Source organism: Pelobates fuscus, chromosome 10 (genome assembly GCF_036172605.1).
Source record: "Pelobates fuscus isolate aPelFus1 chromosome 10, aPelFus1.pri, whole genome shotgun sequence".
NCBI lineage: Eukaryota > Metazoa > Chordata > Amphibia > Anura > Pelobatidae > Pelobates > Pelobates fuscus.
This window is the reverse complement of record NC_086326.1, coordinates 90,596,408-90,619,750: the sequence shown is the minus strand read 5'-3', so window position 1 is coordinate 90,619,750 and position 23,343 is coordinate 90,596,408. Positions and strand designations below refer to the sequence as shown.

Genomic DNA, 23,343 nt, shown 5'->3' with positions numbered 1-23,343 from the left:
TGATGGATATGCGCTATATCAAAGTGAATCTTACATTTTAATCCAAGTTGACTATGCTGTCAGTTTGGCTACTACAGTTTAAAATGTTTATTTTGGCACACCCAACAATCTACAGTACATTGCATAACCTTGCCTGAGCAGGCTCTAAATAAATTAGAAAATGTATGTAAACATGTGTAAATATGTTGACACAAAAAGTAAAAACAACTAGTAATAAAAAGGCAATATTTATTATAATTTTAGGAGGACAAATCATTTAAGGAAAGACATTTAAAATATAGGTTTGCAAAAGTTTAAAATTAATTTCACTTAATGGCTTTGTGGCCCAATATATATTTAATTACAAACCATAGAGTGTTGCTTGGTACTGTGGTCACAATATACATTGAAATGAAATGTTTATAATGCCAATTAGGAGAAAAGAAAAAAATGATTAAAGTGACAGACAATTTAAATTAAAAACCAAAAACAAGAACCCCCCTCTCCCGTCAACCACAAGTAAATATGAATAAATGACTCCTTAACATTGTATCTTTATACAGTAAATATTCAGTAAAGTGCATCTTTTGAAAGACTTGTCTAGTGAAATAGCATTTTCCCCCCCAATATAAAACACTTAACACGAGACGTGAGGTAACAAAAGTTAATCATCATAGTAAAAATATTTTCTTTTTAAAAAACCCTTGTTAGACTTTGATTAAAGGATCAAACAACTGACCATGTAAGATGATGTTCACATTATGATAGCCGAGTAAACGTTAAGTGACTTGGCAAATCTTTATTTGTGTGTGTGTGTGTGGGGGGGGGGGGGGGGAACAATAAATAATGTATGAAAAGGAAATCCTTTTCTTGGTCTTGACTGGAGTTAGATTTTGGGAAGTTTTGGTGCAGTGACAACAGGACATGCCTCTTGCAAATATTGTCTTCCCGCAGTCTTGTAGTCATATGAACAGTTGTGAGTTTCTGCATAGCGGTGCGTTGCACAGAAGTTATTGCCGCATCTGGAACAGATTAAGAAAAAATTACACATTTAAAAAAACGAAAATTAACCAAAGACTCTTTGCATTACCCAAAGACTCTACTGCAGTAATGTGCTGTAGCTCCAACTGAATTACAAGTACAGCCACCAAGAAGTCTACTACCAATTGAAATTCTGCCACTGATGTCACATTTATCTGGTAGGGTATTGCAATTAAGTCTGCTTGCATGTAATACAGTTTAAGACCAAACTGTTCAGCCTCATTAAAATTACCTGCCTAACATCATGTAGGTCTCCCTTGTCCTGCGAAAACAGCTTTGATGTTTCGAAGCATGAACTCCACAAGACCTCTGAACAAGTCCTGTGGAATCTGGCACCAAGACATTAGCAGGAGATCCTTTAAGTGCTGCAAGTTGCAAAGTGGGGCTTCCATGGATAGGACTTGTTTCTAGCACCTTCCACAACTACTTAATTGTACTGGGGATTTACAGGCCAAGGTTATGCCTTCAACTCTTTGTCATGTCCCTCAAACCATTCCTGAACAATTTTTGCAGTGTGGCAGAGACCACTGTCATTAGGGAACACCATTGCCATGACGGGGTGAACTTAATCTCCAATAACTTTTTCCACAGTCCCAGGTTGACTTTATTCTGGAGGGAATAAATTGGATCCTCCACAATAATTATTTTTGGTTTAATGAGACATTCTATCTGCAAGTCTGTGGCACGGCGATGGGCACCAGGTTTGCACCCAGCTACGCCAATTTGTTCATGTCATACTGGGAACAAATCTTCATCTTTGGCGATAGTAGATGGGGTGCAAGCCTGGTGTCCTATCATCGCTATATTGACGATATTTTTTTCGTTTGGAAGGGCAGTAGCGAATCCCTAGATATGTTTTTTTCACATATTGAGGATAACGATTGGGGGATTAAACTCACCAGGAACAGCAGTAGAAATTCCGTTGAATTTCTTGACCTCAACATCTGTATTGAAAACAACAGCATCAAGACTAGTACCTTTTTTAAAAAGGTCGATGTAAATAGCTACATCGAAGGCACAAGTTGCCACTACTCACCCTGGTTACTCAATGCACCAAAGGCGCAACTGCTTAGAATAAGACGGAACTGCACAGATATTGCCATGTTCCATAAGCAGGCTCAAAAAATCAAGACGGATTTTTTAGATAAGGGCTATAACAATCAACTACTAAACAATGCTCATGACGAGATAAGCCTCAAAGAGAGAGAAACCCTTCTGCAATATAAGGCGAAACCAACCATCCCTGCAGATAAAGAATTAGCCTTTATTTGCGACTTTAATGTACAGAGTAAGCAAGTTAAGAAAGCCATCTACAAACATTGGCCAATTCTCAAAAATGATGAGACATTAAACATCCTGTTACCAGAACGGCCAAAAATTATCTACAGGGGAGTATCCAATCTAAGAAATAGTCTCTCTAACAATAATTCAACTAAAACTAAAGTTTCGAATCCCTTTAATGAGTCTAAAGGCTTCTACGGATGCGGAGTCTGCGGGGCCTGTAAGAACACCAATAACCATAAGAGAACAGTCAGGGAATTTTCAGATCCCAACGTCCCCAATAAGAATTATAAAATAAAGGATGTTATTACTTGTCACACTAAAAGGGTAATTTACATGCTGAAATGCCCATGTGGCCTCCTGTACATTGGGCGGACCATACGCCCCCTACAGGTAAGGATACAGGAGCATGTCAGAAATGTAAAAAATGGATTTGTGAAGCATAATGTATCACTCCATTTTAAAGATGTACATAATAGCGATCCTAAAGGTATGTCATTTATGGGCATTCAAAAAGTTATTACAGATTGGAGGGGAGACGATTTAGTGAAAAAAATGGGCAAGGCTGAGATGAAATGGATTTTTCAATTGGACACTCTACATCCTAGAGGTCTCAATTATGATTTCGAACTTTGCCATTTTTTATAACTTTATTCTTATATTTATTTTTATTTTATCCATTTTCCTCTCAGCCTTTGCGCATGTCTCCCACTGTGAACAAACAGAATATATGTGATTCATTCCATTTGTGTAACAAACTGGTTATGCACCCCTTTAAAAACAACTATTATATTAAAGACTAATTCTTATACCAATTCTTATACTCATGTACCCTACCCACAGGGCTGATGAGGTTAATGTCCATATATGGATCATAAAAATTCGAGTTTAATTTCAGATTTTGTAAAAATAATGATTTGATGTATATCCCTTTAAGGGAAGAAACGTTAATGACTATACCCAGATATATCTATGTATCTTATATAAGGCAAAATGCCCTATATAGAAAACACTGTAGCTTGAAGGTATGCAAATATACAACTCTGTTTGGGACATATCTTGAAATGAACTCTTTTTTCTCCTCTGATTTCCATTTTCTTCTTTTTCTTTTTATTCACTTTTAATGTCCATGAAGTTTACATATTATGTCTGACTCCCCCTTTCTTTTCCTTTCGTTGCCTTTATGTTCGCACCATATAATGAACAATGGGCATATAAATGCGATATAAACAAATTGCCAATGAGCAAAATGGCGGCTATGGGAAAAACGGAAGTGACGTTGCGGCAAGTACGATACGTCACTTCCGCAATTACGGACATGCATAACAGATGATGAACACACCCCTCCATCCATTGGCTGATTCGGAAGGCGACAAGCACCAATGAGAAAGGCTTTTGGGCTATTTAAACCGGCGGGATTTTACAAGCAGGACACCGATTGAAAAAGCCTTTCTATAAGGCGAAACGCGTCTCGGACGAGGACTCACCATTATTTTATGGGACTTTTTATCTTTTACTTTATGTAAGTGTTTTACTTCAATAAATTTTTTACTGTCTATATGAGCCTACGTCCTGCATCCATTTTCCTGCTTTACAAAGAAGAGCAGTGCCCTCTTAAAGGCACTACACCCATCACACTGAGAGCCCAGTTTGCATTGGCTCTCTTAAAGGTGAGCAAGTACCTGTATTTGATTTTCTGATATATTGGGTGAGGGTAATACACTAGGACTTTGGTCCATTGTTCCCTTTTCTCTCCCTTTCTCTGAGGACCATCATTCAACTATTGAAGAAGTCTGGTATTTGCTTTAAAATACCCCTGCGCTTATGACCTGAGCCTATCTTTGCTTGGCTCTAAACCATGTGAGTTTGTTATATATACAGCTCTGTTTAAAGAACATCCAGTTCAGATATACTGCACCATTGTTCCCACTTTATATTTTTTCCCTCTAGATATTCTCGTTTGGCATACCCCTTTTTTCAAAGGGTGAGTTTAAACTATTGAATTAGCGCTCCACTGGGTTCTGTTTGATGTGACCTTTCTGTTTCACTCTCATTACCCCACTTTTCTTCGCATGCTATTGTGTTAAGGTTTGGAGGTACCTACACGTGTGTGAGCTGCTCAGTGGAACTAGGTTCTTCACTACATTATATTCAAAGCGCCTAAAAGCACGGTTTATTTGTTATTACTTGTCTATTGTTTATTACCTCTGTACCTGTGCAGGCTGCTATTTGTAAAATGTCATTGTTTGAAAACAGAAACAGATGTGGCAAAAATATTGATGCCCTGTTTAATGATGAAGAACTAGACACCATTAATACTAACCAATTAAATAAAATACAACTACAAGACTGTAGATTTATGCTAGAGAAAACATTAGGAAAAGAGATTAAAAATAAGTGGGAAATTGCAACCCTTGAGAAGTACAATAGGGAAAAAATTACACCGAGAGGCCTACGGTTTTCAAAGGATCCTTCCTTTGACCAAGAGGAAGAAGACTTTATGACCGAGTGGAATAATAAATTAGAGAGTTTTTCCTTTGGACTAATGGATCTAATTATTGAAAGACGCCGACACAATCTGGCAAAATTAGATAATAAGATAAATGAATTACAGAATTATCTAATTAACAACACCTCTTCGGAGGAATATACCTCCATTACGGAAGATATAAGAACCAATTTAGAAAAAATTGAAAAAACTGTTATTGAGGTCAAAAAGAGAAAATATTTGAGAGATAAAAACGACTACGCTAACAACAGAGTCAGAACATATTCCAAATATAATCAAAATGATTTCCAAAAAATAAGGTATCCGAAAAGAAATATTTCGGAAAGGAACACCACCTACCACACAAATACCTACAAAGGCCCCTCTGTTAGGAGCTACTCCAACAGAGATACCCTCACTTACAAAGACCCTCAAACAAAAATAATAAATAGATCAAATCACCAGCTAAGGGACAACTTTAGCCGCAATAGAAGAGATTATATCTCTCCTAACAGCAAAAGAAACGACCATACAAATGTAGGTGATACACATAGATGGAAAAAACAGGCTGTACATTTTGATAAACACCAATCAGATTCCAATAGATCTAAGAGAAGAGTGGAGGACAATGCCCTCTCGTACAATAGATTCTCACATTTAGATCGGTCACCAAGACAGGAGGATTTTTGGGAGCTTCAGGAGAGGGAAAGATACAAATGTTCCCCATTGGGAAAGAGGAGGAGATCTATAGAAGAAGGGGAACTAGAGGAGGAATGTCTCTACAACAGAGGAAAAAGAGACAAAAAATAGTCAAAAATGGTATTTTTAACCTCACGGATAGAGTACTTTCAAAATCACAGCAGTCACTACTCGAGAAAGGCCTCAAATTTGCCCCGACTAGGACATTAGACAAATTTAGTACCTATCTGGACCTTAATAGGTTCAAAAGGAAAATGTGTTTGAAGAAATTTTTTCATAAAAAGCCATCACCAAGATCTATGACAAGTGAAGGTAATGACGCATTTGTACATACCGAGCTGAAAGATAAATCCCACTTCTTCCCCAAATTCTGCATCTCTAATGAGATGGCCACATTCGAAAAAATGGTTATGAAAGATATTAAACGTATCAAACCTATTGGTAAAAACGAATATAATCTCACCTTTCAAGAGAGAGACAGTTTAAAGAAATTCAAGAATGATGATACACTGGTTATCAAACCAGCTGATAAAGGGGGGGGTATCGTCCTCATTGAGAAGAGAGATTACATCGAAGAATCAAATAGGCTATTGGGAGACACTACAACATATACCATTCTAAATAAGGACCCAACCAGTGAAATTAAGGCCAGCTACACTAGACTGATAGACAAAGGCAAACTGGAGGGCATTTTGAATAAAAAGGAAGCAGAGTTTTTAAATATTCAACATCCTAGGATCCCAGTTTTTTATTATTTGCCGAAGATCCACAAACATCTCACCAAGCCCCCAGGGCGCCCAATCATTTCAGGGATTGGATCTATATCCAGTAGGTTTTCTCAGTATATCGATCAGTGCCTACAGCCTATAGTGAAGAAATGCACAGGCTACCTGAAGGACACTATCAATGTCCTTCAAGTACTTAAAGATATTGTATGGGATGATGAATGTTGGCTGGTAACAGCCGACGTTAGTTCATTATACACTATCATACAACACAACAGGGGATGCGAAGCGACAAAGTTTTTTCTGGAAAAGTCTGAACTTTTTCCACAGTCCCAGGTTGACTTTATTCTGGAGGGAATAAATTGGATCCTCCACAATAATTATTTTTGGTTTAATGAGACATTCTATCTGCAAGTCTGTGGCACGGCGATGGGCACCAGGTTTGCACCCAGCTACGCCAATTTGTTCATGTCATACTGGGAACAAATCTTCATCTTTGGCGATAGTAGATGGGGTGCAAGCCTGGTGTCCTATCATCGCTATATTGACGATATTTTTTTCGTTTGGAAGGGCAGTAGCGAATCCCTAGATATGTTTTTTTCACATATTGAGGATAACGATTGGGGGATTAAACTCACCAGGAACAGCAGTAGAAATTCCGTTGAATTTCTTGACCTCAACATCTGTATTGAAAACAACAGCATCAAGACTAGTACCTTTTTTAAAAAGGTCAATGTAAATAGCTACATCGAAGGCACAAGTTGCCACTACTCACCCTGGTTACTCAATGCACCAAAGGCGCAACTGCTTAGAATAAGACGGAACTGCACAGATATTGCCATGTTCCATAAGCAGGCTCAAAAAATCAAGACGGATTTTTTAGATAAGGGCTATAACAATCAACTACTAAACAATGCTCATGACGAGATAAGCCTCAAAGAGAGAGAAACCCTTCTGCAATATAAGGCGAAACCAACCATCCCTGCAGATAAAGAATTAGCCTTTATTTGCGACTTTAATGTACAGAGTAAGCAAGTTAAGAAAGCCATCTACAAACATTGGCCAATTCTCAAAAATGATGAGACATTAAACATCCTGTTACCAGAACGGCCAAAAATTATCTACAGGGGAGTATCCAATCTAAGAAATAGTCTCTCTAACAATAATTCAACTAAAACTAAAGTTTCGAATCCCTTTAATGAGTCTAAAGGCTTCTACGGATGCGGAGTCTGCGGGGCCTGTAAGAACACCAATAACCATAAGAGAACAGTCAGGGAATTTTCAGATCCCAACGTCCCCAATAAGAATTATAAAATAAAGGATGTTATTACTTGTCACACTAAAAGGGTAATTTACATGCTGAAATGCCCATGTGGCCTCCTGTACATTGGGCGGACCATACGCCCCCTACAGGTAAGGATACAGGAGCATGTCAGAAATGTAAAAAATGGATTTGTGAAGCATAATGTATCACTCCATTTTAAAGATGTACATAATAGCGATCCTAAAGGTATGTCATTTATGGGCATTCAAAAAGTTATTACAGATTGGAGGGGAGACGATTTAGTGAAAAAAATGGGCAAGGCTGAGATGAAATGGATTTTTCAATTGGACACTCTACATCCTAGAGGTCTCAATTATGATTTCGAACTTTGCCATTTTTTATAACTTTATTCTTATATTTATTTTATCCATTTTCCTCTCAGCCTTTGCGCATGTCTCCCACTGTGAACAAACAGAATATATGTGATTCATTCCATTTGTGTAACAAACTGGTTATGCACCCCTTTAAAAACAACTATTATATTAAAGACTAATTCTTATACCAATTCTTATACTCATGTACCCTACCCACAGGGCTGATGAGGTTAATGTCCATATATGGATCATAAAAATTCGAGTTTAATTTCAGATTTTGTAAAAATAATGATTTGATGTATATCCCTTTAAGGGAAGAAACGTTAATGACTATACCCAGATATATCTATGTATCTTATATAAGGCAAAATGCCCTATATAGAAAACACTGTAGCTTGAAGGTATGCAAATATACAACTCTGTTTGGGACATATCTTGAAATGAACTCTTTTTTCTCCTCTGATTTCCATTTTCTTCTTTTTCTTTTTATTCACTTTTAATGTCCATGAAGTTTACATATTATGTCTGACTCCCCCTTTCTTTTCCTTTCGTTGCCTTTATGTTCGCACCATATAATGAACAATGGGCATATAAATGCGATATAAACAAATTGCCAATGAGCAAAATGGCGGCTATGGGAAAAACGGAAGTGACGTTGCGGCAAGTACGATACGTCACTTCCGCAATTACGGACATGCATAACAGATGATGAACACACCCCTCCCTCCATTGGCTGATTCGGAAGGCGACAAGCACCAATGAGAAAGGCTTTTGGGCTATTTAAACCGGCGGGATTTTACAAGCAGGACACCGATTGAAAAAGCCTTTCTATAAGGCGAAACGCGTCTCGGACGAGGACTCACCATTATTTTATGGGACTTTTTATCTTTTACTTTATGTAAGTGTTTTACTTCAATAAATTTTTTACTGTCTATATGAGCCTACGTCCTGCATCCATTTTCCTGCTTTACAAAGAAGAGCAGTGCCCTCTTAAAGGCACTACACCCATCACACTGAGAGCCCAGTTTGCATTGGCTCTCTTAAAGGTGAGCAAGTACCTGTATTTGATTTTCTGATATATTGGGTGAGGGTAATACACTAGGACTTTGGTCCATTGTTCCCTTTTCTCTCCCTTTCTCTGAGGACCATCATTCAACTATTGAAGAAGTCTGGTATTTGCTTTAAAATACCCCTGCGCTTATGACCTGAGCCTATCTTTGCTTGGCTCTAAACCATGTGAGTTTGTTATATATACAGCTCTGTTTAAAGAACATCCAGTTCAGATATACTGCACCATTGTTCCCACTTTATATTTTTTCCTCTAGATATTCTCGTTTGGCATACCCCTTTTTTCAAAGGGTGAGTTTAAACTATTGAATTAGCGCTCCACTGGGTTCTGTTTGATGTGACCTTTCTGTTTCACTCTCATTACCCCACTTTTCTTCGCATGCTATTGTGTTAAGGTTTGGAGGTACCTACACGTGTGTGAGCTGCTCAGTGGAACTAGGTTCTTCACTACATTATATTCAAAGCGCCTAAAAGCACGGTTTATTTGTTATTACTAATCTCCAATAATCTCTAGGTAGGAGGTACATGTCAAAGTAACATCCGCATGAATGCCAGGACCCCAGGTTTCCCAGCAGAATAACGTCCAGAACAAAACACTGCCTTCTTCCCATAGTGCATCCTGCTGCTATATTCTCCAGGTAAAACAACTCACAAACACCTTGCCATCAATCTGATCAAAACGACAACGCGAGTCAGTCCAGTCACCTTTCTTCCATTGCTTTATAGTGCAGTTCTCCCGCTCCAGGTCCCCATCGAAAACGCTTTGTCAGTGGACAGGGGTCTTTATAGGCACTCTGACCAGTCTGCAGCTATGAAGCCCCATACACCCAATAATACAATGCACGGTGTGTTCTGACACATCTCTATCACGGACAGCATTATATTTTTCAGGAGATTGAGCTACAGTAGCTGTTCTGTGTGAGCGGATCAGACGGGTTATCCTTTGCTCTGCCTGTGCATCAATGAGCCTAGAGCGCCAATGACCCTGATGCCGGTTTACTGGCTGTCCTTCCTTGCACCAGTATGCCATTTTGGAGATGATCTGAGGGGTTCTTGCCATCACAATTGGGCCCTTGTCAAATTCACTCAGATTGTATACTTGCCCCTTTTTCCTGCTTTCAACGCATGAAATTCAAGAACAGACGGTTCACCTGCTGCCCAATATGTCCCACCCCTTGACAGGTGCCATTGTTATGATCTAATCAATGATATTTACTTCACCTGCCAGTGGTTTTAAGGTTGTGGCTGGTCAGTGTACAATACTTAATTCAGTTTGAGCCTTTCCTTATAAAAGAAAGACTTAATCCATGTCAAGACAACCCATGCCTAGTTGATCATTCATGTGTTTATTGTTGTTTAGCATTGCCAAGAACAGTAACAAGTAAGATTTTGTAGTTCAGCTATAGTTTATACCTGGTCTCTACTCAGTCTCTTACATTATAGTGCTGCTGATCATCACAAGTGAAATAACTTTCTCTTGACACGAAAACCCAGTCATACCATTGAAGCATAGACCAAAAACAAATACACAAGTACCCTGCAGAATAGACTAAGCCAGGGCTTACATTTTCAAGTCCAATGCTACTAACCACTGCAAGCCTGTCTGCCAGGGCTAAATTTTAATTTGCCAATGGCTAGAGCTGTTGACTAAGCCATTCGCTCATTTCTCTCATACTTCTTCCACGTCACCATTACCAGTCTATAGTACAAAAAGAAAAGCTGTTTATGGTTAATTACCTGCAATCAAAACTTGTTGCCAATCCGGTTTTTTTTCTACAAAAGAAACAGTGCTTTGTGGTCTTCTTCTTGTTACGAAGTGTAGATTTGACAGGAGGGAAAAGATGTGTGGCTTCAACTGTATACGGTAATATAAAGAGAAAGAGTTAGAGAGGCCAAATGCACATACAAAAAACATGATTTTTTCCAACAAGTCCGCATATGGAGATAAATAGTGGAGTCTATTTTTGTATCCTCAAACCAAAGAGGACCAGTTTTGATGATCGTGTTTGTTTACCAGGTCAAAAAGGATTAACAATTTGAGAGAATGTTAAATAAAAAATATATAAAAAAAAAAAAAAAAAAAATTAAAAATCAAGTGGTGGATGTTACGAACGCACCCTAATATAAGAGTTTGCGTGATGTAGTTGTGGTGGTGAAAGGGTTATAATTCCCTATTTGTCTGCACTAGACCGGAAATAATGACAAAATCCCCCTAAACACAACCCACACTTAAAAATAATAATATAACTTACTATTTTAACACTGCCACCACCAAGACAATTTATAAATGGGGTGCCTTGATCCCCCAGATAAATCAATAATAATAAAAAAAACAAAAAAAAACACCAAACATCCCTTAGCACAATAACTATATAATTGCAAAATTCTAATTACCGTATATACTCGAGTATAAGCCGAAACGAATATAAGCCGAGGCCCCTAATATTTTTGTCAATCTTTCTTTTATTAAGGCACGTGTGAAGGGTACAGAATAAAGAAAGGGAAATGCAAGAATTTTCACAGAGTAGGGTTAATATAGCGATAGCACCGTTAGTTACATTTCCAAATTATTATCAAAGCCTCATTTTTTATATTATTTTGTAAGTCGCTTAAAGTAAACTTATCTTTACTAAACATAAAGCATGAATGAGTAATATATTAGTAGGTATTCATATATTTGCATATATATAACAAGAGGATAACAGGCTATTAAACATCATCGAATTAGATTTTAGCATGCCAGGTTAAAACGTGTATGTAACGAAGCTAATATGTATATAGCTTTGCTTCGTTAGGAAAGACAGCTTTTACGTTGAAAGTGTTAGTGACATGTTATTAACGGTTGGCACTAGGCAAGAGACGGTGGCTTTAAACAAGAGTCACATTCTTTATGCTTAACTTTTGTTGTTGATCAATAGCGGAGCCACAGTATTTAGGGGTTAACAGAGGTGGCTTAGCTTAGTGCTTGTGTTTCTAATTAAACTTTTGACACATAAATAACCATAGCGATGATTCATCAAAATGTTATGTCAACAAGTTAACGCCAAGTATGGCTATTGCTGACTGAAGCATTACAACAGGTATAAAGGCTTAGATTTGTGTTAATACTGGCACGTATGTTACGGTATGTGTGAGCCAGCTTTAAGGATAGGCACATATTAGCTATAGGCGTATATCGATATATAGGCGTATATCGACTTCGGATTGTCGCTGTGAACGTGCCTCCCCAAGACATGGGGTCCCGCTCTTGAGTAGGCCGCATGGCCGGTTCAGGTGTTTTCGCGGCATTTCGGGTTCATCCTGTTCCTCGTTCGATCTTATGTCTCTCTCCGGGCACCGTGAGTCGCTTGCTTAGTGCCTTTTGATTATAATTAATATATTTTGCTTGACGGTGCTGGAGCTTTCAGTAATCATGACCGGCCATCTTGGCTGTCAGGCCCCGCCCCTCGAGGCCCCTAATTTTACTCCAAAAAACTGGGAAAACGTATTGACTCTAGTATAAGACTAGGGTGGGAAATGCAGCAGCTACTGGTACATTTCTAAATAAAATTAGATCCTAAAAAAATTATATTAATTGAATATTTATTTACAGTGTGTGTATATAATGAATGCAGTGTGTGTGTATGAGTTGCAGAGCCTTGGTGGGGGGTGTGCATTTTTATTATTATTTTTTAAATTGTTATTTTAATTTTTTTGTTATATTATTTTTTTTTTATTTTATTATTATTTTTAATATTATTATTGTTATTTTTTTTTGGTCCCCCCTCCCTGCTTGATACATGGCAGGGAGAGGGTCTCTCACTCCCTGGTGGTCCAGTGGCATGGGCTGTGTAGGAGGGGGGCTGGCAGAGAGCGCTTACCTCTCCTGCAGCTCTTGTCAGCTCCTCCCCCGCGCCGGTCCGGTCGGCTCCTCTGTCAGCTCCCAGTGTAAGTCTCGCGAGAGCCACGCTATGACCCCGCGGCTCTCGCGAGACTTACAGTGTGAGCTGACCGGACTGGCGCGGAGGAGGAGGGAGCTGACAAGAGCTGCAGGAGAGGTAAGCGCTCTCTGCCAGCCCCCACAGCCCCCTGTCTGTATTATGGCAATGTAAATTGCCATAATACAGACATTGACTCGAGTATAAGTCGAGTTGGGGTTTTTCAGCACAAAAAATGTGCTGAAAAACTCGACTTATACTCGAGTATATACGGTAGTCTCTTCAGGCAAAGTGATTCTTAACCAGACAAAGGCAGAACTTAATAAATGTTTATTATGAGCAAAAAAATAGTCACAGTGCATACAAAATTATATGATAAACAAATTATTTACACCAGCAACAGATAAAAACAAAAAGGATAACATAACAGAAGTCCTAATTACTCACTGAGGTTTTTAAATTAAAACTTCTGCCCAGGGGGTCTCTGGCAAGGAAGGATGATGGTGACTTACTCAAAATTAGATCGTGGCCCCAAGCAAGTACACCAACACCCCTCCAAATCATTGGATATATACCCTGTGGATTATCAAGTCTTGCCCAGGGGTGGAGTTAAAGCGTACCCTATAGAAATAATAAGTGACCACCTCCTTTGTTCTAGACCAATGTCAATCCAAATGGATACATTTGGCTCTATCTTCTCTTATGTACCTGCCACAGAAGAAATAATTGCAGCTATGAATTTATTATTTTTCCATTCAATAGACACGTCACACGCTCCACCCGCGGTCCAACAGGACTGAAATCCCAATTCCAGACACACTGTTTTAGTTGTGCAACTCATGTTTAGGCTGAATTAAAATATTGGGCTTGTCCCATTCCAAATATAATAAAAGTGAGGTTTAATTATTACGCTGTGGGTAAGTATTAATGTTTCTCTTGGGTAGGATACTGGAACACCAGGGTCTTCATGAAACTAATACCATATCAAAGGATTGATCAATTGAGAGTTTCAGGCCATATGGTCAAAGTCCGTTCGTTTACATTGAAACTAGACATACAGGCGGCTCAAGTGTAATATGTCTCACCTTGCAGGGCCTTTGATAGATCAAAAAGGGCAATCCTTTTCACACCTTGCAGAAGCCCCTTTTGATCAAAAGAGCAATTTCTCTCTGCCATTTGACCTCTGGGTAGAGGACAAATTATTGATGCACCACACAAGTTATATTAAATAGCAATATTCCATAGTGTAATAATAAATGTTGCACCCTTGCCGTGACAGGGGACACCATAAAGAATGAGAAAATTCAGAATAATTTTCACTTGTTATATATTTGGCCAGAAAAAAATGCCTGCTGCCAAATCAGCTAGAATGCCAACCCTAAATAGTAAGACTATAGCATTAGGAATACAAATGAGTATTCCTTATGCTATAATGTTTGGTTGACGGTTTTGGTCCCTGGACTGTTGGTGGATCTTGGGGACTGGTTTGAGAAACGCTGGTATAGATCAATATGTGATATATCAAGTAAGAAACTTAAGTCATAACAAAATAATACATTGTTAGGTAACATTGCACCGGCTGTCTGTGTGACTTTTTTTTTTAAACAAAATTTGCACTGTTTTTTGTATGTACCGGTGTGTGCCAGTGAGTGTGTGTGTGTATGTATAGTGGCACACAGATACACAGTGTGTATCCGCGTGTCAAAGTGTGTATCCGTGTTTGTATGTGCCAGTGTGTATGAATCTGACACACAGATGCGCGCACACACACAGGCACATAGTAGCACACAGATACACACACTGTGTGTATCTGTGTGTGTGCATATATCTATGTGTCAAGGTGTGTATCTGTGTTTGTATATCTGTGTGTGCGAGAATGTATCTGACAACACAGATACACACATCGTGACTCACAAATACACACACTCAGATACACAATGAAATATACACACACTCAGATACACACTGACATATGCACATACAAACCTTGACACACACCTTTGGGAGTGCTAACATAGAGTCTCTTTTTCCCTGGGGTCCAGTGGGGCTGCTGGGCTGAGCGGTTGGCATGCACTCGCTTGGGTCCAGTGGGGCTGCTGGGCTGAGCGGCTGGCGTGCGGGCGACGAGGGGTCAGTGATCTTCCTGCTCAGCTATCTCACGCGCCTCTTAGTGATGCCGGAGTGACATTCCGGCTCCGGCATCACAGCACTCTCCCCTGCTCTGCTCCCTCGCTGCCCGCCTCAATTATCGCTGAGGCCATTTAGTTTTCCGAAATGTTGGCGTAACCACATTCGTGGTCCGCAGAACACCAATTGGGGAAACGCTGCACTAGAGACATTTAAACCCCGCAATAAAAACATTGCAATTCTGCAGAACTGAAAAAGCTTTCACTTGCAGGGGTAAAACTGGGTGGGCATGTTAAGAGAGACACTGACTTTACAAATTAATATTAACAAGTCACTGTTGTATTTTAAAATGGGCAGTAACATTCTGTTATAACAGGGTATGCTTTGTTTAGCAATACAATAAATTTGTCTTTAGCCGTCAGTTCAACTTTAACAACACATTACATTAGCAAATAATATAGAAATAAATTCCCTTACCTAGGCGTTTTCCAGAAGCTGTATTGTGCAAACTCTCTCCAGGTCCATGAGGAGACTAAAAACCAAGATACAAAAAGGAAGGGAGGGGGGGGGGAGAAATGGGCGGAGGTTATATATTGTATCTGCATAATACCTCAGATTTTCTTCAATGGAGTATAACACAATGTATTTAAAGTATCTAATTTCATAATTTGGAGGGAAGAAATCTCATATTAAATTACAGTAGCTACAAGACTGCCCCTTCTGATTTTACAAACTCTGATTATGTTAAAAATCCATCTAAGTTTAGTGCTTTGTGGGTGGTTCCTAGTTCCTCCCAGCCACAGCTGTGCTCATGAGTGGTTGACTGCTTGGGTGAGTGAAGTGCTCAAATCCAAATGAAACTTAACAAGCTGTGAATAAATGGACAGCAATTGAGGACATTATATTGAGCAGTTCCAGACATCAGAGAACTATATTTTGAATGCATTTTAATGCATTATTTATATAATTGTATTAAAACAGGGACAATTGTAGCCTGGAGTAAATCTTCAAGCTATAGTTGAAAATGTGGAGGAGTATGTTGGACCTGAACTAAGTCTAGTATTAATGACCTAGTACAGCCAGAAGTTGGAGGAATGGGGAGGTGGGACTCAAGTCCAAGTTCTATTTCTCATATATCTGTGCGCTCTAAGAAACAAAACACCTTACTACACCTTGTAGTGGTCATGGGGCAAAAAGTGTGCGAGTACAGTCCCCCTGTATCAAATCATTTGAACTGTTTGATCAACTTATTGATCTAAGAAGACATCAGAGCTTAACAGGAGATTACTTCAAACTGGGGTTTTCACTTTCTTTTTGGATCAGATGGTTTAAAAAGGCGGAACTTACTTCGAAAATAAACACCCAAAAAACAAACAAAAAACAAACCCAAAAACTAACTCTACCAATCTAACATTTCAGGATGAGAATTAAAATACATGCAAATAAATAAGTAAAAATATCACAACTCAAAAACAAAGTCAGATTTTTTGAGCACAAGAGACCCTAATGTAATGTAATGTAAAGACACTAGAAGAAAACACACATTGCCATGACACAGGGTATAGTTTTGGTGTGCCCCAAACTCAGATTATTCTGTGTACGAATAGTGAAAAGTGTGAGGGATGGCAGCATATTATTGTATGAAACCATTACAGGTAACAAAGATCCCACAAGACAGCTTCAGTGTTTGCCATTTGGACTGACAGAGTAAAAAGAAAAAGTTTGACAGATATGATAAGGTTCCAACTTGCTTTGGGTCTTTAAGTGCCTTCCCTAAAGTTTGGTGGAGAAGGAATAAAGTTCTGAGAAAATTTCTTTATTTGGGCTCAGTCCAGGGAAAGGACATCTTCATTTTCCAGCATACAATGAGAATTTAGTAAATTTTAAGAGGTACCTTTTGGGTTGCAGAGGTACAACACCCTGCCTGCCAAGCAGGCTCTGCAGAAATTAGTAGCTACGCTATCAGTTTACTTTGATGTTTTCAGTCAAAAAAAGAAGGGCTGAGAGAGGAGACATGGCAAATATGTGACCCGCTTGTGGGACACTTCTAAAAGTCTACTTCTTTGGGAGAATGGGCCCCCTCCCACCAAGTAATAGAAATTTGTGTATTTTGCCTTTATCGTCATTCTACTGGTGACAGTCTTATACACACCCTGGTAAATGCTATGGATGCCTATGCTGGTTTAATGAACAAAGTGTAATCAATTAAACATGCAATGGGGAGGAGTTACACAGAATTTAATACATAGGTTTCCCTTAATCTCAAAACACTAGTGTTCTGTAAAATAGAAAGAAAGGGATCACTAGTGCAGATACATTACAACAACACAGAAGAGTATTGGATTAGTATAAGGGTATTGGATTAGCATATGGCACTGACAAGTACAGAGCCAGAATATCACTTGGCTCTAGTGGGTAGCGCCTTAGGATCTTAAGTGAGATACAAAACCCTCTTTCCGTAGGTGTCCTTGTGCTAAAGTTCAACAAATACTAAAAATGAGAAGCATCCATAGTGTACTTTTGTTAAGCAGCCAATACAATATGCAGCGCAGATTGCACTCACATGAAGGTAATAGCATCTCAGAAGAATTACCCCAAAAAGGGCAGTAGATCACTACAAATGGAACGTCTTATGATAATAAAGTATTTTATTAAACAAAATAAAACCAGTTAATATAAACAAAACAAAAAATCAATTGTGTATAAAGTCCTCCCAAAACGCGTTTCGCCAATTATTTGCAGAATTAACTTTATCCATCCTAAAACGTTTATATATCTTTAATTGTGTTCCAAATTACTTTCCTGGGTTTCTTGATTGACGACGCGCTCTATCCAGTAGCGACACATATCCAGTGAAGTCACTTCCCCATACTATGTCTTGGGGTAATTCTGCAGAGCTGTTATGCTACATATTTTATTAGCTGCTTAACAATATTGGAAGCTTCTCTGTTTTGGCATCTGTTGCACTTTAAAAACATGGACACCTTAGAAAAGAGGATCTCGGATCTCCCTTAAGATTCTAAGGTGCTACCCACTAGAGCCAAGTGACATGCCAGCTCTTTACTTGTGTGTTGTTGTAATTTAACTGCACTAACGTTCCTTTTCTTTATATTTTACAGAACACTAGTATTTTAAGATTAAGGGAAATTTATGTATTATATTTTTTGTAGCTCCACCCCATTGTGTGTGTTTTTTTTTTTTAATGTAACTTACAAGGTGTGGTTAAAGGGGATCCCTTAGTGGAGTGCTGCACTTTCAAATATAACACGACTACTGTATACTTCATGTTTTAAGTGTAATCAATCAATTATTTGTGACATTTTAAGAATTGTAAATTGTCTATTAGTTGGCGATCAGAATGATTTTTTTCCCCCTTAAAAGTTAAAAAGATCAGCATCTTTTGCTAGATACCATATTATAGATTTTGTATCATTTTCATATTTTTGGTCAGTGCTTTACTTATATTTTTTTCTAGCCACAGAACCCCCCTTTTTATTTTTTTAAAGCCGGTTCATGGTTTTGATTAAAAACAGAAACCTTAGAATACATCTAATTTACTATGTTGAAGCACAGAAACAACTGATACTCACAATGAAAAACTCTGCATTGTCCTTTAAGGGTGATAGCTTCTTAAAATGTTCTTCAAGAGGGTTCTGCAAGCTTGATGTTTGAGCAACACTAGACGTTCGTAGTCGGACTGGGTTATTGGAACTCTGCAAATTATCCCTACTTCTGCTTCGAGCCAGCGAAGCAAAAAATTCCAAGTTGTTTAATGAACCCACAGGTTCTTTAGAAGCCTTATTAGCTACTTCAGTCATATCCCTAGCTTCCATCTTAGAGATCACATCTGACCTTTTCCCTGGAGAATCCACTTTAACCCCTCGAAATCTAGACCTGGAAAATGAGCCATCACTCATATTGCGAATGTCTACAGAACGGCACATATGTGAAGCAGTTGGTCTTAAACTTCCAAATTCAAACACGTTGTGTTGCCTTTGTGGTTTAGGGAAGGTCTTATGAGTAATTTGGCTGGAAAAATGGATGGGTGAGAGAAATTTGTTCCTTGGTGGACTTCGTTCTCCGTTAAGGAGTCCAGTTTCCATGGCTTCAGAATTCAAAGATTTAGGCAGAGTTTTATGGGATGTTTCTGTAGCTGGAGTTTCTTTGCATCCTTCTGAGAGTGCAAACTCAGGCTTCACTTTCCCAAAGTTGTACAGCTCTTCATATTGCTCAGTAGGTCCTACCTCTGTTAACAAAAATGACTCTCCAATAGCCATTGAGGATTCCTCAGTGGCAAAAAAGTTTGTATTTTGATACAAGACTGAATCATTTTGTGTTGCAGGCTCCTCTTTCTTGGCCAAAATTGACACAGGAGAAAGATATGTATTTTTGGAATGCCTGGAACTTTCCAGTTCTACTCTGGAAATTTTAGGTGGGAGAACAATACTACTAGGTGAGGGAGCCAACAGTGAGGTGGTCCAAGAGTCATCTCTATTTATATAGTCACCAGCAATGGATGGGTTTGTCTTCGCAGCAGTAGTAAGGCTTGAAAGTGCAATCTGGGAAGACTCTGAAGAAAGTGGATTTCCAGGAGGTAGGCAAGACTGTCCAATGTCAGGGAGAACTTTTAAAAATCTGTGACGAGCAGAGGCCAATAAGGTGCTTGAAGGACGTGGGGCCATAGGGGGCCTAGGCTTAAACTTTGATGTTTTTTTAGGCTGTTGAAAAAAAATACAACAAACTTGTACAATGAGCATGCAATTAAACAGAGCATTTTAAAAATCATATTATTCAAGGAGGAAACCAAACTGCACATTTACTAGTTTATGAAAATCAAACTTCAAAACACGAAGATAATTCAGAATGGAGGTAGGTGTCCAGTCAGATGTTTGGATAAGTCTTTCCAACTGGTCAAACCCTAGAAAGGCTTGTTGGAAAGGAGACACAATCATGAAATTTGCAACACACCACACCAAACATTAATACCTGTATTTATCTCAGACATATTAAAAAGAAATGTGCCTTACAGTATGGAGAAAAAAAACAAAACAAAAAAACAAAAAAACACAAAAAACACAAAAAACACTTCACATTGCCGTCTAAGACAAGAAACCTAAAGCAGCGTTATTCAGTAAACTGAGAATAGTAAGGAAAGATGAATTGCTAAGTTTAGTAGAGAATGGTAGACCTCGAAAACTAATTAATGTTGCCATTTTAAACAGATTTAAAGTTCACTTGGCAATTTCCTACAATTTCAAGGTTTAAGGAATAACACTAAGGAAACCTACCAATGATTATATTACCCATAATAAAAATTTTTTTTACAATTTAAGCGAGAACTTCTATAAATGTATAGCTGGCTATAAATACCTTTTTATTGAGGTTCATGCTCTCCATCTTGGATTTCAAAAACTTCATTTTGTTCATAGTGATTGAATTCTCGATGATTTGTTGGCCAGATTGAGAAGCCTCAGCTTCATCTTCATCGTTTAAATTATAAACCGAACCTCCACTACAGAGAAGACAAAAATATTCACTTTACTAGTTAAACAGAAGACACAGTGGCAGCAGTATCAAAATGTATTCCTATTTCAGTTAGGAGTTTATGGCCTTTAACAAAACATTGTGAGCAATGCATGAAGATTAAAAAAAATGCTTATGTTAAATTATATACTCTAAATCAGGATGATATATTTTATAAATATTTGATGAGTTGCTAATAATTAAAGACTTTTTGGGTGACCTGTCTTAAGAGAATAGATCATTAAAACGTAGACTATTTAAAGTGGATGACACACAATTTTCAATACCTACCTGACTGATTCAGATAATGGGGTCAAAGTGCCATCTCCTCGGTCTACAACACGGAAAAATTTTAATTGATCGCCTTCTCGATAAACCAGAAATGTAACCTGCTTATTGGAAGGAGATTTGTCCCATGTTTCATCCTGAACAGGGTCAATGTACTCAGCTATTTCCCTGATTGGGTCTTCAAGGGGCACTAAAAAAAATAAATAAAATATATAATAAATAACCCCATTCCCAAAATTCACATTAGAATGCTGCAAAAAAAACAAAACAAAACAATATATATATATTATGGACGCAAATCAGTCAGTGATCAAGACTGAAAATATACAATTCTCTTGACCTCTCATTCACGTCACCTAATTTTACACTTTCTAAAAACCACAAATAATGAATTGTTGTAAAGACTGCTTTAGGCTTATGTATATACTACTCCCAAAAGTTAAAGCGACAGAAATTTTCTACCCTTCACTGTAATGACAAAAACACAAACATTGTAAAAAGAAGAAATATCTATAAATGCTCTGCAATTATTACACTGAACAAAATTATAAAACGCAACACTTGTTTTTGCCCCCATTTTTCAGGAGCTGAACTTAAAGATCTAAGACTTTTTCTATGTACACAAAAGGCCTATTTCTCTCAAATATTGTTCACAAATCTGTCTAAATCTGTTAGTGAGCACTTCTCCTTTGCCGAGATAATCCATCCACCTCACAGGTGTGGCATATCAAGATGCTGATTAGACTGCATGATTATTGCACAGGTGTGCCTTAAGCTGGCCACAACAAGGCCACTCTAAAACATGCAGTTTTTTTTTTTTAAATGCTTTATTTTTACATGACAGGAACAGTGGCTTAATGTGAACATTTCGGCTTTCGCAGAAGCCCATATACATAATTTTATTAATAACATTCTTACAATGAGGCTTTGTGTATTCGGTTGAGTTCTCTGCGGCCAGAGTTCACTTTCCATCAGGATGTTTTATGTTATATTGTATTATAGAGTCACGCTTTCCTACATCCTCTATTGTATGTGCCGCTTTTGCGCATCTTTGCTCCGCGAATGTGTTTTCGTGCCCTCGGGTGCAGATCTGTCGGGTTGTTGTGTCCCCCGCCCGTCTACTCACACTGTTTTCTTGCTCCAACTGTACCCCACTGCAATCCCCGGGCCTGCCTAAATCTGATGTATGTGTTGTGTGCGTATCGGCACTCTATCCTACACGTACCCTATGTAAAAGGTTGAAGTAAGTGTAGAAGAGGATAGAAAGAAAATTAGAGAGAGAAGAATCCTTGGGCGGTCTAGGGCTCGAGAGCGGAAGGCCGAAGGCGCAACAGGGGAGGGGGTGGCAAAGGGGGTCGGGAGATAGCGCAGCACACCCCCCAGCGGGAGTCTCCTGTGTGTCCCTCCAGGCCCTTCCCCCGGGAGCCGCGTCTATCTCCGTCTACCTGTCTGGTCTACCTCCCTCAGTTTCCCCACGGGGAGGCGTCCCATGGCTCCCATACCCTTTGGTATGTCTTGGTGGTGCCCCCGACCCTAGCAGTTAAGTCATCCATCACCTGGAAGTCTTTTATCCTACCTATCACACTAGATATTTGCGGTAGATCCTGTTGTAACCATTTAAGGGCCATTGCTTGTCTTGCGGCTAGCGTAATCTTATGTAGTAACGTTTGTTCCTTTCGCGTCCATCCCTCCACCGACCTGCTTAGGAGGTATACCCATGGTTCCAATTCGGGTGCTCTAGAGAACACCTGTCTCACCATGCTGTGTACTGCTGACCAGAATGGGGTTGCGCTGGGGCACTCCCACCACATGTGGAGGTATGTTCCCTTGGCCCCGCATCCCCTCCAGCATAAGTCTGTAGTAGTTTTGTGCATTTTGCACAATGTCACTGGAGTTGTGTACCAGCGAAACATTGTCTTAAAGGCCTGCTCCTGGTGGGTCACACTGACCGATGATGTATTGTTAGCCTCCCATATCTCCTGCCATTCCACTCCCTCTAGCTCCTCTCCCAAATCCTTCTCCCACTTTTCCGTGTAGGTCAGACCCCCCCCATTCCCCCATCTCTGAGCAAAGGTGAGTATAGAGTGTTGAAATCAGTCCTCTAGGTAGATTTTCTGATGTGCATATGCGTTCGAAGAAGGTTAGGGCACGTTTCGCTGCCTCCTTGATGTGAGGTTGGGCGGCAAAGTCCCTGATCTGGAGATAACTGGGAAAAAAATCGGCTGGTATCAGATGCCTACCCTGTTTAAGGTCGTCGAATGTGACCATATCTGTACCCTAGTATAGGTGGTGCAGCCCCTGGAGGCCAGCTCTCTAAGTTTCTTTCTTCTATACCCAGGTGGAAGGCTTTGTTGCGTAGGATGGGCATTACGGGAGATGGGGAGGATGTCAGCCCATACTTCTTCCCATACTTATCCCATAGCCTGAGGGAGGTCGCAACCGCAGGACACACGGCACTTTTCAGGAGCCTGTCTTCCCTCGGGGTCCACATTGCAAATTTGGGGTATGTCTGTCCCTAGCATAAGCGATTCGATTTCCACCCATTTCCGGTCATCCAGCAGCAAATGCC

General features: G+C 39.2%; 1 protein-coding gene across 1 annotated transcript in view; it reads right to left on the bottom strand.

Annotated features, from left to right (window-relative positions):
- Positions 1-211: 211 nt before the first annotated feature.
- ZFAND4 (zinc finger AN1-type containing 4) overlaps positions 212-23,343 on the bottom strand; it is a 42,991-nt gene continuing 19,859 nt past the window's right edge. Inside the window, exons 5-10 of the mRNA XM_063433615.1 lie at positions 20,778-20,964; positions 20,334-20,475; positions 18,554-19,681; positions 15,441-15,495; positions 10,657-10,774; positions 212-1,001 (exon numbers count right to left, since the gene is read on the bottom strand). Coding sequence (XP_063289685.1) covers positions 866-1,001; positions 10,657-10,774; positions 15,441-15,495; positions 18,554-19,681; positions 20,334-20,475; positions 20,778-20,964 — 1,766 coding nt within the window. The 3' untranslated portion in view covers positions 212-865. The remainder of the gene's footprint in view (positions 1,002-10,656; positions 10,775-15,440; positions 15,496-18,553; positions 19,682-20,333; positions 20,476-20,777; positions 20,965-23,343) is intronic.